Here is a 15,622-nt window from a genome sequence, read left to right as displayed (position 1 = left end):
TGTGACACTCATGCCAGGCGTTATTGTTGTTGTTGTCGAGTTTCCGCGCACCGATTGCTTTGGGCCGGGCCTAGTCAAAGTCCAGGGCCGTTTTTAGTCCCAGTCCGTCCCTGTTACCGAGGATACGGTTCGGCGAAACAGCTACCGAGTAAGATTTACAATAGGCATGTTTCTTCTTTTTGTAATTGTTTAAATAGTCAGAGCTTCAATGAAGCATTTCTATGTTCAAAGGTTGACATGAAATGCCAGCACAATACAAGGCAGACGGGCTCCTCAAAAAAAAAAAAACACACTGTCCTGCTGTGCTCTACCTTGTGCTGAAAAAGCACAGGCATAGCCAGAACAGGAAGTCCAGGTAGGCTATTACACGTAACAGAACAATAATTTAGAGATTAACATTACATACTGTTTAATCCAGGTTACATGCTCATGTTTCCTTTTCATATTTCAGGACACATCATACAGGCACATGGTTTCTCCTACCACTGCTATGCTGATGACACACAGCTCTTCCTCTCATTTCAACCAGATGATCCCACAGTAGCTGCAAGGATCTCAAGCTGTCTGACGGACATCTCGACATGGATGAAGGAACATCACCTGCAGCTCAACCTGGCAAAGACTGAGCTTCTCGTCCTCCCTGCCAATCCGTCTCTGCAACACGACTTCACTATCCAGCTAGACTCATTATCAGTCACCCCATCAAGGTCGGTCAGAAATCTTGGAGTAACAGTTGATGACCAGCTGACCTTCACAGATCACATTTCAAAGACAGCTCGATCATGCAGGTTTGCACTGCACAACATCAGGAAGATCAGGCCTTTCCTAACTGAGCATGCAACACAACTTCTCGTCCAGGCCCTGGTCATTACTAGGCTTGACTACTGCAATGCTCTTCTGGCTGGACTTCCATCATGTGCAACTAAACCTCTACAAATGATTCAGAACGCTGCAGCTCGTCTTGTCTTCAACGAGCCCAAGAGGGCCCACGTCACTCCTTTGTTCATCTCACTGCACTGGCTACCTCTCTCTGCTCGCATCAAGTTCAAGGCACTGACGCTTGCTTACAGATCTGTCACAGGCTCAGCTCCCTCCTACTTTCACTCACTCCTACAAGTCTACATCCCTACCAGAAGCCTTCGATCGGTCAACGAGCGACGTCTCGTGGTCCCATCACAGAGAGCCAAAAAATCACTTTCCAGAACATTCTCATTCACAGTTCCATGCTGGTGGAATGATCTCCCCACCGGCATCCGGAATGCAGAATCCATGACAACATTCAAAAAAGAGCTGAAAACTCTTCTCTTCCGTGAGCACTTAACCTCATAAAAAATAAAATAATATATATATATATATATATATATATATATATATATATATATATATATATATATATTAGGGCTGTCAAAAGATTAATCGCGATTAATCACATCCAAAATAAAAGTTTGTGTTTACATAATATATGTGTGTGTACTGTGTATAATTAAATTTGTATATAAATACACACACATGATTGTATATATTTAAGAAAAAATTGTAATTTTATATATAAAAAAATTATATTTATATATAATATAAATTATATCTAAATATATACAGTATATGTATGCAAATATTTCTTAAATATATACATGCATGTGTGTGTATTTATATATACAAAATAATTATACACAGTACACACACATATATTATGTAAACACAAACTTTTATTTTGGATGCGATTAATCGCGATTAATCTTTTGACAGCCCTAATATATATATATATATTCCTGTAAATTCTCGCTTATCGGGCTTATGCTACTCTGAATAATGCCTGAACTATGTATTTTGAGCACTTCTTGCGTTGTTTTTTTGCCTCTTCACGATGACTTGCTTAATTTAGTCCCAATTTGTAAGTCGCTTTGGACAAAAGCGTCTGCTAAATGACTAAATGTAAATGTAAAATATTTTATAGATCTAGTGATACTCATATTCAGGAGGGTTTATTGTTGCATGTGACCATCAAACATCACCACAACCACCGCCTTGGCTGTTCCGAGGCCTTACAGCATCGGGATGTGGCCAGAGAGAGAAACTGGAGAAGCTGGAGAAACTTTTTCAGAGTGGGCTCTCACCCTCCTCAGCCCTAAACACCCTGAAATATGACCTCCAGGAGGAGCAGGGTGATTCATATGTGCATGCCTCTGCAGATAGGTCCATTTGTCCTGATGTCCAATTCTGCTACCGGTCAGTGTCTTATTTGCTTATTCAAAAACAAAGATCTAGTGAATAGCAGTGGTACACAGTGGTAGAAAATGTAGTCGTCTCGATTTTGTGCACACGTGCAGCTAAAACCATAACACATTGACAGTTGATGAGCTGTTAAATAAGGCTTTGCTATACTATGTCCCCACTAGAGATGTTTGTTATTTATTGCCTCTACAGATTATACTACTCCATTTTTAAGAGGGAGTATGGAGCTTCATCAGGGGATGCCATGCTTGAAAACCTCCAGGAACGTCTGGAGGTTTACAACAAGGAACAGTGTGAAACATGTGCGCGGATGGAGTCCACCACTGACGGACAAACAGTCATCGCTTTGTGCACTCCAGTCATGAAGAGTATACACAGACTGGAGAGACACAGTGGAGAAATGCTTTTTATGGATTCATCAGGTTTGTCCTGAAGGCAACACTGGTAGCAGGGTTATGTTTTTACACATATGTTTTTGTCTGTTTCATGTTGAGATAACCTCTCTTGTGTTACTAGTTAAGTAGGTATATAAATAGGTATATTCCATGTACCCATCATAGGCTCTTGACAGCAGACCTCACTAGTCTGAAAAATAATTTTGGATCTCATTTTCAGTGTAGGAATATTCCTCCTGCTAACCCATTCGGCTGCAGGTGGGTTGCCACTGGGAGTCATAGTCAAAACACCACACCAGTGCACTTGATTTATGATGCTGCGTATAATCATGGCTCTTTGTACCTCCTATCTTGTCTGTCCAAAAAGGAAAGCTTGACGTACCAGACAGCTGGTTTATGGGCTTGCAGTTTGAGAGGGAGAAAGACTGCCCAACAGTTCCACTCATTGCAAGTGAGTACTTTTCAGCAGGCCAACTAATTGAACAGAACAGTGGGCCATATGTTGTAGTATTTTATCCTTTTCCAATCACATGCCAGGATCTGAAATTAACATGTGTTTCTGTGAAATAGGCACCCAAGGCACCCAAGAAATAGGCACCCAAGCTGGAACATCCACTCCCACCCAAGGCACCCAAGCTGGAACACCACAAGACGGCTCTGGAACTGAAGCGTCATCTCAACGTGAGCATCTCAAAGGTCGTCTCAGATCAATGTTTAATGACCTTGTGGACAAGCTTCAAAATGATGAGACCTTCCAAGCCCCAATACAATCCCTTGTCTCATCCTACGAGTCCATTCTTACTGACAGCGGCCTGATTTCAGCATTGTCTACCTTTGGGAAGATGAGGAGTGCTGCTGCAAGTAACATCAGAATGCAGCCAAGAAAGGGTCTGCAAATGAGCACACAAATAGGCGTGCAGCCTACAGCTGTTGCCCATCGTAAGACTCCGCTGGGGGGCAGACGGGCGCTCATCACTGGTAGACCTCCAAAAAGAGCCCGGAGGTAACACAACTATGGGAAGGTAAAAGAGGGGAGTGGTGCACTGCCAAGAAGACTGGCACCACACTCCCTTGCCCAGTGTCTCTACTTGTGTGTCCCTAGGTAGCCAACACAGCAAGAAATAAACATACTCACTCTGACACACACACACAAATTACTAATAACATAATAACACAATAATTACTAGTATGTTTAACATGCACTAATATTGTCTATTACTAGCACTTATGCAATGTTAGGTTCACAATAAATAAAATCTGTCATATTTGAATCATACTGTGGTGTCTTTTCTACAATTGGCTGACTGCGGCTTCATTCATCTGTGATAGCCTATTAAAAATGTTCATGCCTGTGACTTTACTTTGGTAATAATTTGGACGTAATAGTTTCATTAAATAGTTTCTGTTGAGCAGGCAGGATACAAGTTAGGACCAACACATCTCTCGTCACCTCAGGGAGCCTTAATGAACTCTGTTGACTGTTCTGTTAATTGTGCCGCTGTTCTAAGCCTATTTGCTGGTTGAGAAAACATAGGGAAAACTAACCTATTTGTTAGAGGTGGTTGTCGATGTTACTCCACTGCAGTGTACAATAGTCATTACATGTCTCACTGCTTTCCATACCTAGTTCCCTCTGTGTAATTGTTTGTATTATTTAACGGACCTTGCAGGTCCCATGACATGAAATTTTTTTAACATTAATATGAGTTCCCCTAGCCTGTATATGGTCCCCAAGTTTCTAGAAATTTTAATCGGTGTAAATCGAGCTTTTGCTATCTTTCTCTGCCTTTGAGAAAATGGAAGCTCAAATGGACTGATCTTGAATCTCCTCAACTTGGGTCAATACAGAGCTGGGCTTGCTGAACGTCTGAAACTAAAGTCTGGATCAGTACCAACTCTCTTTGGCTCAGCTAACGTTACACACCTCGGACAAGTAAGTCAACTAATAATATATAAGTGTAACACACTCATTACTTTACTGTTTATGGTTACCTAGCTTGTTACACGTAGAATGTGGCTGTAACATTTGCTATGCAGTTACTTGCGCTAATGTAAAGGTAGACAGCATCAAGTATGTGTGTGAATACACACACTGTAACGCGAGTGTTGTGCACTTCTTTGTTATTTGGATAACCGTTTTCCTGTTGGTTATATGGCGCGCACGATATCCGCATTTCAAGATCGCAGAGCTTGATGTAATTGTAATAAGATAAATTACAGACGTTACAGATCTCTGTGTACTAGAACATCTAGGCACAAAAAACAGTTTTTCCCCCATGCTATCTCCAGCTTAAACAGCTAACACAGCATTTAATTATCAGCACGTGAGAGAGAAGCAATAATTCAAAAAAAACTTTTTTTAAAGACATACAAATTTTATTTATAGAGCTGTATACAATGCACAAATCTGTATAAGTCTGTCCGTATCCAGACATAATATTTTAAACTAACCATTCGGAAACGTCCTGCTGGAGCCGCTGAGTTGCAACTTCTTTTTTGTTTCTTCTCCGTCTGGATCAGATTCTGGGTCAAACTGAAATGCTTGAACGACTGCGTGTCTTCGTGCCATTGCAATATATCCAACGTAAACATGCATGTTATGGTCAAGGCCACACCCACCCTCCACCTTGCGATGCCTTTTAACCCCTCATTAGCATTTAAAGCTACAGACACCGAAACGGCCGGTCTGAAGGAAGCTCATTCTGGGACTGGCTTGTAGTGGCTATAATTCTGCACCGAGGCAGAATTTTTGGAAAGAGATTTCAGATACAGTACTAGGGACCAATAAGGCCTATATTCAAGCCTACAAGAAGTAGCATGTCATGGGACCTTTAAGTCAAAGCTGAGCATGATGATGCATTACTAGTTTTCATTAGTCTAGAATAGTGCACTGCACTGCACACAGCTGGGCCAAATATTGACGTTGTATTGTATTGCATACATCTTACACCCAGGCAATGCATAGGCCTAAATATGCTTATGTACTCTAACTGTTCAGTACTTGAGAGCCACGGCGAGTTTACGAAACGTAGGCTGGTCAGATTTGTACCCCCAAGTTCACGTTCGTCACAAAATTCCCCTAAACAGCTAAGACTAATCTAAACACGATCTAAACAGGCTATAAAATTGTGAACTTGGAATATAAATCTGAAGACACGCACATATAGCGCTTTTCTTAGTAAGCTATGTTGGATTGACTTCGTTTACTTCTGTTGTAAAGACGATCAAAACAGACTAGCCGACAGTCTGCCATGAACGTGAGATGACGTTTCACGGCCAAATCAAATAACCAATCGGAGGAGAGCCCTTCTAGCCAATCCGAGGCGAAAAATGCGGTACCTTCCCCTACCATCCTGGGAAAAAAATATCGCGTCCCGTACGCGCGTGCGTTGGATGCCGATGACGTCACCACTCACTCCCCAGATAGCAGACCGATGTCGATTCAACGTTGATTTTTAGTTGTAAAGGTTAGTATCAGTCGTCGATCAAATTTCAACATTGAATCAACGTTCACTATTTGGTCGGTATAACAGAACGTTATTACGTCGAAAATAAAACATCGATTCAACGTTGAAATGCAGTTGACTCGTCAACATATACTGCGCCGATGCATTTGGTCGAAATCATAACGTCTAATATATTTTTGAAAACTTGGTTAGAGGTATCAGAGATCAACTGAATAAAGCATGAGATCATGTTTTGAAAGAATGACTAACTGTGTTACCAGTGTGATCATTTGGGTTTTTGTACTAAGAGATTTGAAAATGTAGGCTATACCAAAACGAAAAAAAAGTTTTTTACTGTATGTAAACATCACTGCTCTCGCTGATATTCGTGTTTGTGTGAGTGAGTCACATCTGCAATATGCTGGCAATATGGATGATATCCAGGATCTTTTAAAGTCAATTAGTCTGTAATGTTACTTACTGTGGCGCAAATGCAAAAAGGGCTAGCTTTTTGGTTGGGCAAGCAAATGCGGAGTGTGGAGCGCACTTACTGCTTGACATGTAGGCAAGTGGCATGTTATAGTACTTGTGTTATTTTAAATTTAATAATGATTGTAATTAAGGGGGTTATTATTTCATATTTTCGTGAATTAGGCATAGCTTACATCTCAGACATCTTGGCTTTCATTAAACCTATAGGTAAACTGAGTAAATCATTACATTTTACATTACATTTTTTTAATGAGCATATGATGCTATTGAGTTAATTTTGAGTTTCCAGGATTTTCCTAGGATATAGCTTAGCCTTGGACAAGTCAGAAGAGAGAAAAATGTTACATTTGCAGACAGTTTCTCCCTCAGCATATAGCATATCTATTAAACCCATAGACAGTATATAAACTGGACACAGCGACCCCATAGGTTTCAACGGAGAAAAGTGAAGCAAATTAGAAGCACTCATTTCCTGATTGCCGAGCGAACTGCGCAGACTCAAACTGAGCTTGACGACGTGGATGTGACGTGAGCAGCCTGTCTGACAGTTGTAAGTCTTCTAGTAGCTGTGCCAAGAGAAATCTGAATCATTCCCTTCCGAAACTTGCAGAGACGGAGAGCGTGAGTAGGAGCTGTCCATGAGCTAGGAGCAGGAGAAACTTTATGATTCTCTATGGGCTTCTCCCTTGACTTTATCGGACATTATGCCTCCACGTCCCCCCGATTGACTGCGAGCTTCTCCTCCTGTCTCTACGGTAATTTCCAGAGAGTCGCGTGGTTATGACGCAATCGTTAGCCTGTTTTTACAAAAACTGCTTCTACGGGGCCATAACGTAAGATACAAGGTAATGGAGCATTTTATACATTGTCGTGTTTCTTTAGAAATAAATAATGGACAAATGGAGACTTTAAACGCCTCAGATGTAAAGTTATTCGCTGTCAAAGTGACGCCAAAATGAATGGGAGTCAATGGGATGCTAACAGCAGGTGAAGGCTTGTTAGCCAATGGCGGCCGCCGGGGGTGGTACGGAAATCGAGAGCTCGATTACCCCCCTGATTAAACCCCATTGTAGCAGTATAAGCTTTTCTTTTTTCTGACACTTGCATATTCCATATCAACAGTGGAAAATCTTTAGTCAGGGGAAACTCTAATCAATACATTTAGGCCTACTTAATTTACATTATTTAATTAGAGATTAGTGTCCATCTCTTCTACATTAAATTAGTTGAGTTAACATAATTAGTTAATGAAATAATAAAATAATAAAAATAAAGATTCAATTAAGATGTTAAACATATTTATTTATACCATTGCTTGTTCCACCACACAAAAGGACTGTTTTTAAGATGACAATCCATTAGACCCTTCCGGAACCCAGAAACACAGAAAACCCACATGGACCCCCAGTGTTTTTTTTACCTCATCTCAGTAATTCATCTTATGAAATAAATGTGATCTGTTGTCAAGGTTTAAGTCTGCTGTATGCAGAATGATCACAACGGGAAAACAATTTTCTGTTATGAAATTTATTTCTTTTATGTCTCTGTGTGTGCACAGTAGCCCATTATAACTTTAAATTCTGCGATTTCTGAGAGCAGTAGGCAAGGAATCTCAAGGGACAGCTTTCTTTATTTTTTTTGGTTTCTGAGTTGGGTGTGTAGGCCTACATCACCAAATCTAACTTTATCTTACCTGAATCACTGTCTTGTTTGCTAAAACATAGCAACTTATGTTTATTAAACATGTCAGCAACGTTCCCAGAACTGGTTATTTTTGGTTAACTGAGTTGCAGGAATTCAGCATAAGGACATTATCAATATCACCTGACGAAGATTTACTATCCATATGTGCAAAATCATGTTGTGATTAGTCAGTATTTAACCACTGATACTTTACAATTCTCTTGAAAAAACACTTTTCCCCCTTCATCTAATAATTGTAAAATGAGTGGAATTGGTTGCAAGATTGTAGTATCACACATGGTGTCTGAAAGGCAATCTCTTTGAAAGGTCTCTCAAAAGCAAACCAAAAACTGCATATGGTATAAGACGAGACATATCCCAGCTGGCATTTTAACGTCGAGTCACTGTTGAATCAACGTCAGGTGCCAGTGTTGGATAACCATTGAATTTTGTACAGATCAGTATTAGCAAACGCTAACCTCTTAAATTAAAATATTTTTCAAATATCAACTTTTGTGGCTTTGCCAATGTTTCAAGTATATAAATTAGTATTTATCAATGTGCAAGGTCATTGATATTCATGTGCATGGGCGAGCAACAAAAGGCAGTTGGGTAGTAACCAGTGCTGCCGGTAGAGAAGTTAGTCTAGAGCCCTGAATGGAGTATTATATATCCCATTTAAGCCCACCGGCAACTATAGTTGCCGCAGTGCATAGTTGTCATTTTCCTTTTGTAAATATTTTTCTAGATGTTGTCCATGTTTTATTTCTCAATGACATGCAAGCAAACAACCAAATAAAGGATTTCAAGAAAAAAAAAAAAAGGTATTCACTTCCTCCCTGTCACATGAGGCTGTCAACTTCCTACCCCTACTTCCAGGAAGCATGGCGAAGGCAAACCCTCCCAAAGAAAGGTAATTTTCATGTTACTAATAAGTATTTTTTGTTGACATATATATTTCTACATAATCATGAAGGTCTCTAGAATCATCCAAACAAAACTAATCTTACAAGAGATCTATAGTTTTTTGTATACTTAGTCAAAAGTCCAAGCGGCAACTATAGTTGCCGGTGGGCAAATGCCTTGTAAATACATATATCATGGGAAAATGAGGTATACTGTGTTAATAGGTTAATAAATCAAGTTTATTGGTCTTGTTTAGTGCATAAACATAACTTAACCCTTTAAATGACATCTCTATATAGATATATGTTTTTCTTCATTCTGTTTATTTGTATTTATTTATTTTCATTTAACTTTTTGATACACAATGCCCTGTTATGGCTGCACTTTGTTCTGCACTATGTTCCACAACTTTAACCCTTGTGCGCTGTTCGTTTGCGGTTTACAGTCAGGCTGTTTGGGGTCTGAGAGATCCCAGGCAACAAAATGTAATTTTGTAACAATATACAGTATATATTTTAAACAAATGTAATTTTACTCAGTTTATTAATGTTTTTACTCTACATTTGGACAGTTTTACTCCACAAAATGTTCAAAAAAAGAAAAAAAAAATTCTCCAAAAAGAAAAAAAAAATTAATAAAAGATTTGCCTTATAAAATACCCACATTTCTAACTTTCATTAATGGACATAACATGTATAATTTGACATGGTTTAGTGTAAGATTTTTGGCCACATCTTGGAAAATGCAGTTTTAAAAGTAAAAAAAAAAAAAAAAAAATCACTTTAACCAGTAGATTGCTGCAGAGCTCTAAAAGTACTAAAAGTTTCAAACTAAAAGACATCTTTTCACAAGTTTTTCCAGTTAGATTCATATCTACATTTAATGGAATCACAATTATAACAATAAAAGTTACTTTTTGTCAAAGTTTGGCAGTTTTTGTACTGAAAAAAAAATCAGTTTTTCAATAATGTTACATTATGATTAGAATCAAACCTGATCAGGATGTTACAAAGAGAAAAGTTGGAGTTTTTAGAGTTTATCATTTATTTCAAACATCTGTTTTTCATATAATTCTACAAATTTAAAGTGTGCCACTTCATTTCTGTCTATGTGTGTTCTATGTTGTTTCTGATTTTGAGGATGAATTTTGTCCATTGATCAAATTCATTTGATTCTAATCATAATAACATTACTGAAAAACAGATTTTCTTTTTCAGTACAAAAAGTGCCTAAACTTTGACAAAAAGTAACTTTTTTTATTATAATTGTGATTTCATTATATGTAGATATGATATGAATACAACTGGAAAAACTTGTGAAAAGATGTCTTTCACTTAGTCAAAAAGCAAATAGCAAATAGTGGTGCTCTGCAGCCATCTACTGGTTAAAGTGATAATTTGTTACTTTTAAAACAGCATTTTCCAAAAGATGGGCAAAAATCTTACACTAAACCATGTCAAATTATCCATGTTATCCCCATGAATGAAAGTTAGAAATGTGGGTCAAAAAGACCCTGAACAGCGCACAATGGTTAAGGCAAATGGATTTGTTGTTTGTTGTGTTTTCATATTCAAGATATTATAAGCTAGATGCAGTTTTTTTGGGTCTGCATCAAATGTTCTTCGACTTTTATACATAATAAATTTGTTTATGAATAAAGATTGATCTGTTGAAAGCAGTTATTTTGAGATAAATGCCAAATGTTCTCCTCCTATTCGTATTTTACATTGAAGGGGTGCATACAACATATTTGCCCACCGGCAACTATAGTTGCCGCACATTCAAATATGATTTTCAAGAAAGAAAAAAAAAAACCTGGGGAAAATAAATGCAGAACATGTTCACATAGGACACTATTAACAGGATTATATGCATGAAATCATTCAGAAAAATTTGGGCACAAATGGGTTTATTAGAGCATGCTCTGTAGAGTGCTCTAACTAAAATGATTTTTCTTATGAATTATTATTCTGCTTACTATATTCAATTATTTAAAACATTGTTACAAAACTACTATGTTAAAGCAAACTCACCAGATTATCTTGTAGAGACGGGTCTTCATGAAGGCAACCATTCCAGGCTCATTATGGCCAGCATTTTATTTGTCATAGTTATGCCATGGTAAAACAGATTTATATTAGAATATTATATTGCAATCGAGTTCATTATGAAAATGTAGCAGAGAGAAAGTGGGTGTGTGGGGAGAGTGCATCGGGAAGTCTTCCTTCCTCAATTTGTTTGAGTGTGCATGCGTCAACGTGGCCTTGGCTGCATTTGGGGTATCCCTTTCAGGTCTCATAGACTTCTCAGGAGGCTGCCTAAGGCTTCGGGCCAATAGTCGTTCTTGGGGTGTCACTGATGGAGAAAATAGTGGTCATGTACAAGCACACCCAAGACAAATACAAGTATCTTAAAGAGCTCCAGTATTTTTTTTCCCCATATGCCAGAATATGTTCCTAATAACACCCTCACCTCTTACTGCTCCTTGTGGGTTCAGAAGCATTCTGACGCCGTGAGAAGGACTCTAAGGAACTCCGCCTCCGTTTCTGCAAAAGTTACTTGAAAGGACTCCTTCGGCTACGGCTAAATTATATGGTTAAAAAAAATACATAAATTAAAAAGGACATTGCTATGACTGTTATTGCAAATTAAGTCTAATTCTCAAATTAGTGGGAATGATCATTTTGCATTGCAGTTTTTATTTTTTAAAAAACTATCATTTGTTGAGGTCTGTGCCAAACATTTTCTTACATTTTCTTTCATCTGGAAGATTTGTAGTTCAGACTGCAGCTTTACAGTGCTTCATTTATACTGACAATATTGTACTTTTGATCATATTTAAATGAAATACCTCCGTCCATGAGTGGAAGACCCTGAGAAACCCTCATGCTGTCTCTGAGAAAGGGATCTGGACAGACTCTCTTGGCCAGGGCTGAATGATCTGGTTTAAAAAATAAAATAAAGAAGGGAAATTGCTACAGCAGGTATTGCAAATGAAGTATAGTAGTGGGAATGATCAAGAGTTTTGCTGATATTTCTCCAATTTGCCTTAAGGACAGCCTACACTCTCCAGGTCCCTGTTTCGACTGGTAGTTGAATAAAACCCTGTGACTTACATAATGTCCTTCAATGGTGCACCGCTCACAGCTGCTGTAGGCATTGTGGGACTTGATGCATTTTAAGAATGCTCTCGCTGGGGCATCACAAATAAAAGCATTCACTTTTACATTTAATATTACATTTTGGAACTCAACCCCATGTTGTTGGGAGTGCCTTCAGTTCTGTTAAAAATCTAGACGTGTAATCAGTAACGCTGTTTGACTTTGCAGTTCCACAAAATAGTGCAACGATAAACGGCTCAAACTTTTTTAAAAATGTAAAAATATATCGATATATTTTTTATATCAATATATCGCCTAGCCCTACTTTCCTTATTGTTTGTATAACTGCTGACTCAATAAAACGTGATTTTAGTTGGATCTGATTGTCAGTCTTTAATTTTGCAATGTTACTGTGATACATGTATGAATTAATACTGTACTGTAAAATCAAAGACTTGATCATGGATTATGTGGGGAAGCCTTAGTAGGCTACCTCTGACCGTGCCGATTATATATAATAATAAAAAAGTACTCTCAGCAATGGTGAGATCTTGCCAGATCCCTACACTATACATGACTATCTGTGGATTGTGGACAACAAGAAATGGAATGGCCTGATATATACAACTATGGTTTTGGCAAAATGATCACATGCAAAGACTGTTGCCAACAGTTCCTCTACAAATGTGTGAACATTGTCAGACAGACCAAAAGTTGGAAATGTGGATGTAAAGTACTGCAGATACTGTACTGCACATGATGCCCCCTTACTTTAGTAAAAGTAGAAGTACCACAATGAAAACCCTACTTAAGTAAAAAGTACCTGATTTTAAATGTACTTTAAGTATTAAAAGTAAAAGTACTTGCAAAACAATTTATTCTCTTAATGTCTATATTCTAATAATTAGGGCTGTAACAATATGCAATATGAATCCAAAATCGCTACACTCAGATCTACAAACCTGTGTCGCGGTGTGAGAAGGCAGAATCGCGACACACCCCTTTTTTGAAGTTAACATTATACAATACGTAGACCTACACCACAAAACTAGTTGAGGATAAATTATTTAATATTGCACAAAACATCTTTAACTTTTAGGTAGCAAAATATTTTTTTGTAATTCTGTGAATTATAGCCAATGTAAAGATCTGAGGATGGGAGAGATATGATCATATTTGCGACAATTATGGATGAGTCTGGCCGCAGCATTTTGGACTAACTGAAGACGGGAAATTTGAGAATCTGATATACCGCAATATAGTGAGTTGCAATAATCCAGCCGACACGTGATGAAAGCATGAACCGCCATTTCCAGAGTTATTGGAGTGAGAAAGCCTTTGATTTTAGATAGTAAGCGAAGTTGGTAGAAACCGGAACTGATTACAGATGAGATGTGTTTATCAAACTTTAAAGACTGGTCAACACGAACACCCAAGTTCCGCACTCCTGTAGATTTAAAGGGAGATAGACTCTCCAAGTCTGGGCATCCCCTGTGGAAGACCACAGCTCAGAGGTGCCATGGAGCTGGAGAAGTTTCCCATCTTTACTAAAAACTTTCTGTCAGAAAGGTAAGACTGGAACCATGACAAGACAGAGCCTTTTATGCCCACCCACGTCTCCAGTCTAGCTAACAGAGTAGGGTGGTCAACGGTGTCAAAAGCCGCCGACAGATCTAGGAGAACTAGAACCACAGTGTCTCCAGAGTCAGTAGAGATATATATGTCGTTTAGCACTCGCAGGAGAGCGGACTCAGTGCTGTGGGCAGTCCTAAACCCAGATTGAAAAACCTCATATATACAGTTATTTGACAAAAAGTGTTGGAGTTGATCCAACACGATTTTCTCTAATAACTTGGAAATGAAAGGTAGGACAGAGATGGGCCGGTAATTTTTTAAAACAGAAGGATCCAGTGAAGGCTTCTTGAGCAGAGGAGTGACTGTAGCCACTTTAAGATTGGCCGGAACAGAGCCAGTGTTTAAACACTTGTTAATAAGAAATACCATACCTGGACCCACCGAGTTGATGATTAATTTTAAAAATCTCGGGTGAATGATATCATTTGGGCAGAATGAAGGTTTGAGCTTGGCGCTCACATCCTTCAGTGTCTGGAGGTTAATGGGATCAAAAGCCTCCCAAACACAGGAGGTACGCGGCATAATAGGGGGGAGAGTTAATTTAGGGCAGATACTGATCCTTAATTTAGTGATTTTGTTAATAAAAAATCTCTGGAAGTCTTCACATAGAGCATCTGAGGCAACAGACAATTTAACAGATGGATTTAAAACAGAATGAATGACAGAAAACAAGACCTTAGGGTTAGAGTGATTGGACTCAATTAAGTTTGAGAAGTACGCGGTTTTAGCTGATTTAGCAGCGTTCTGGTATGTTGTAAGAGAGTCTTTGAACATGCGGAAGGAGACAATTAGCCTGTCCCGTTTCCATTTGCGTTCGGCCTTTCTACAAATTTGTCTTTGGTGACGAGTGTCAGAATTTTGGTTTGGGTTTGTGAGGCTTAAGAGGAGCAGTCACATTTGCTACTTTAAGCCAGGCAGAATTTAAAAGGCTAAGATGCTGATCTGCATCCAGGTCAGATAATGGTTGGTTCAAGTGCAAGTGAGAGCATAGTTCAGCAAAGCACAAGTCGAAGTTTGTGTTGAACTGTGGAGAATAGAACCGCGACATAACAGGAGCAATAGTGGGTTGAGAAAGAGACAGTGAGAATAAAATGGGCTTGTGATCAGAGAGAGGAAAATCAGAGAATACAATATCAGTGACATCAATCCCGTAAGATAACACAAGGTCCAATGTGTGGCCCTGAATGTGGGTAGAGTTTTTGACCCACTGCAGTAGGTTAAAAGCATCTATTAAGTCAAGAAACTCCTGCGACAGGGAATTTGAATGACAGCAGACATGAATATTAAAATCACCCACCAAAAGGAAGCCATCATAGTTTGTGGCAATGTTGCCAATGAACTCAGTGAATTGCTGTTTAAAATCCTTAGTGGAGAGTGGAGGGCGGTATATCACCCCTATACAGATGGGACCATTCCAATCTAGGTGGAGAAGCTGAGTTTCAAAGCTGGGGAAGGCCGTTGCAGAGACCAACCGGCAGCGTGAGGAGAGAGAGTTATTTAAAATAGTTATAATCCCACCCCCGCGTCCATTAGGACGAGGAGAGTTAAAAAATTTACAGTTTGCTGGAACCAGTTCTGAGAAGGGAGTTAAATCACCGACCTTTATCCATGATTCTGTGATGAACATAAAATCCAAGTTGTGTGAGGAGTAGAAGTCGTTTAATAAAAATGTCTTATTCACCACGGAGCGGTGGAGGAATAGTCACGTGAGATGACGGCGCTTTTCTCAATG

At 38.8% G+C, this 15,622-nt stretch overlaps 2 protein-coding genes across 2 annotated transcripts in view; one reads left to right on the top strand and one right to left on the bottom strand.

The window, feature by feature from the left end:
• Positions 1-15,622, bottom strand: part of LOC309499678 (uncharacterized protein) — a 133,044-nt gene that overhangs the window by 60,370 nt on the left and 57,052 nt on the right. The gene's annotated exons all lie outside the window — the stretch shown is intronic.
• LOC309502197 (uncharacterized protein) lies at positions 87-4,129 on the top strand. Its single transcript, XM_082174475.1, has 6 exons — positions 87-148; positions 232-355; positions 1,955-2,654; positions 2,853-2,885; positions 2,995-3,078; positions 3,198-4,129. Exons 3-6 carry the CDS (start codon positions 2,384-2,386, stop codon positions 3,632-3,634), a joined length of 825 nt encoding a protein of 274 aa, XP_082030601.1. The 5' UTR covers positions 87-148; positions 232-355; positions 1,955-2,383; the 3' UTR covers positions 3,635-4,129.

Source organism: Leuciscus leuciscus (assembly GCF_965113295.1).
Source record: "Leuciscus leuciscus genome assembly, chromosome: 1".
Classification (NCBI taxonomy): Eukaryota; Metazoa; Chordata; class Actinopteri; order Cypriniformes; family Leuciscidae; genus Leuciscus; species Leuciscus leuciscus.
Note: the sequence above shows the minus strand (reverse complement) of the source record. Positions and strands in the feature narration are given on the sequence as shown.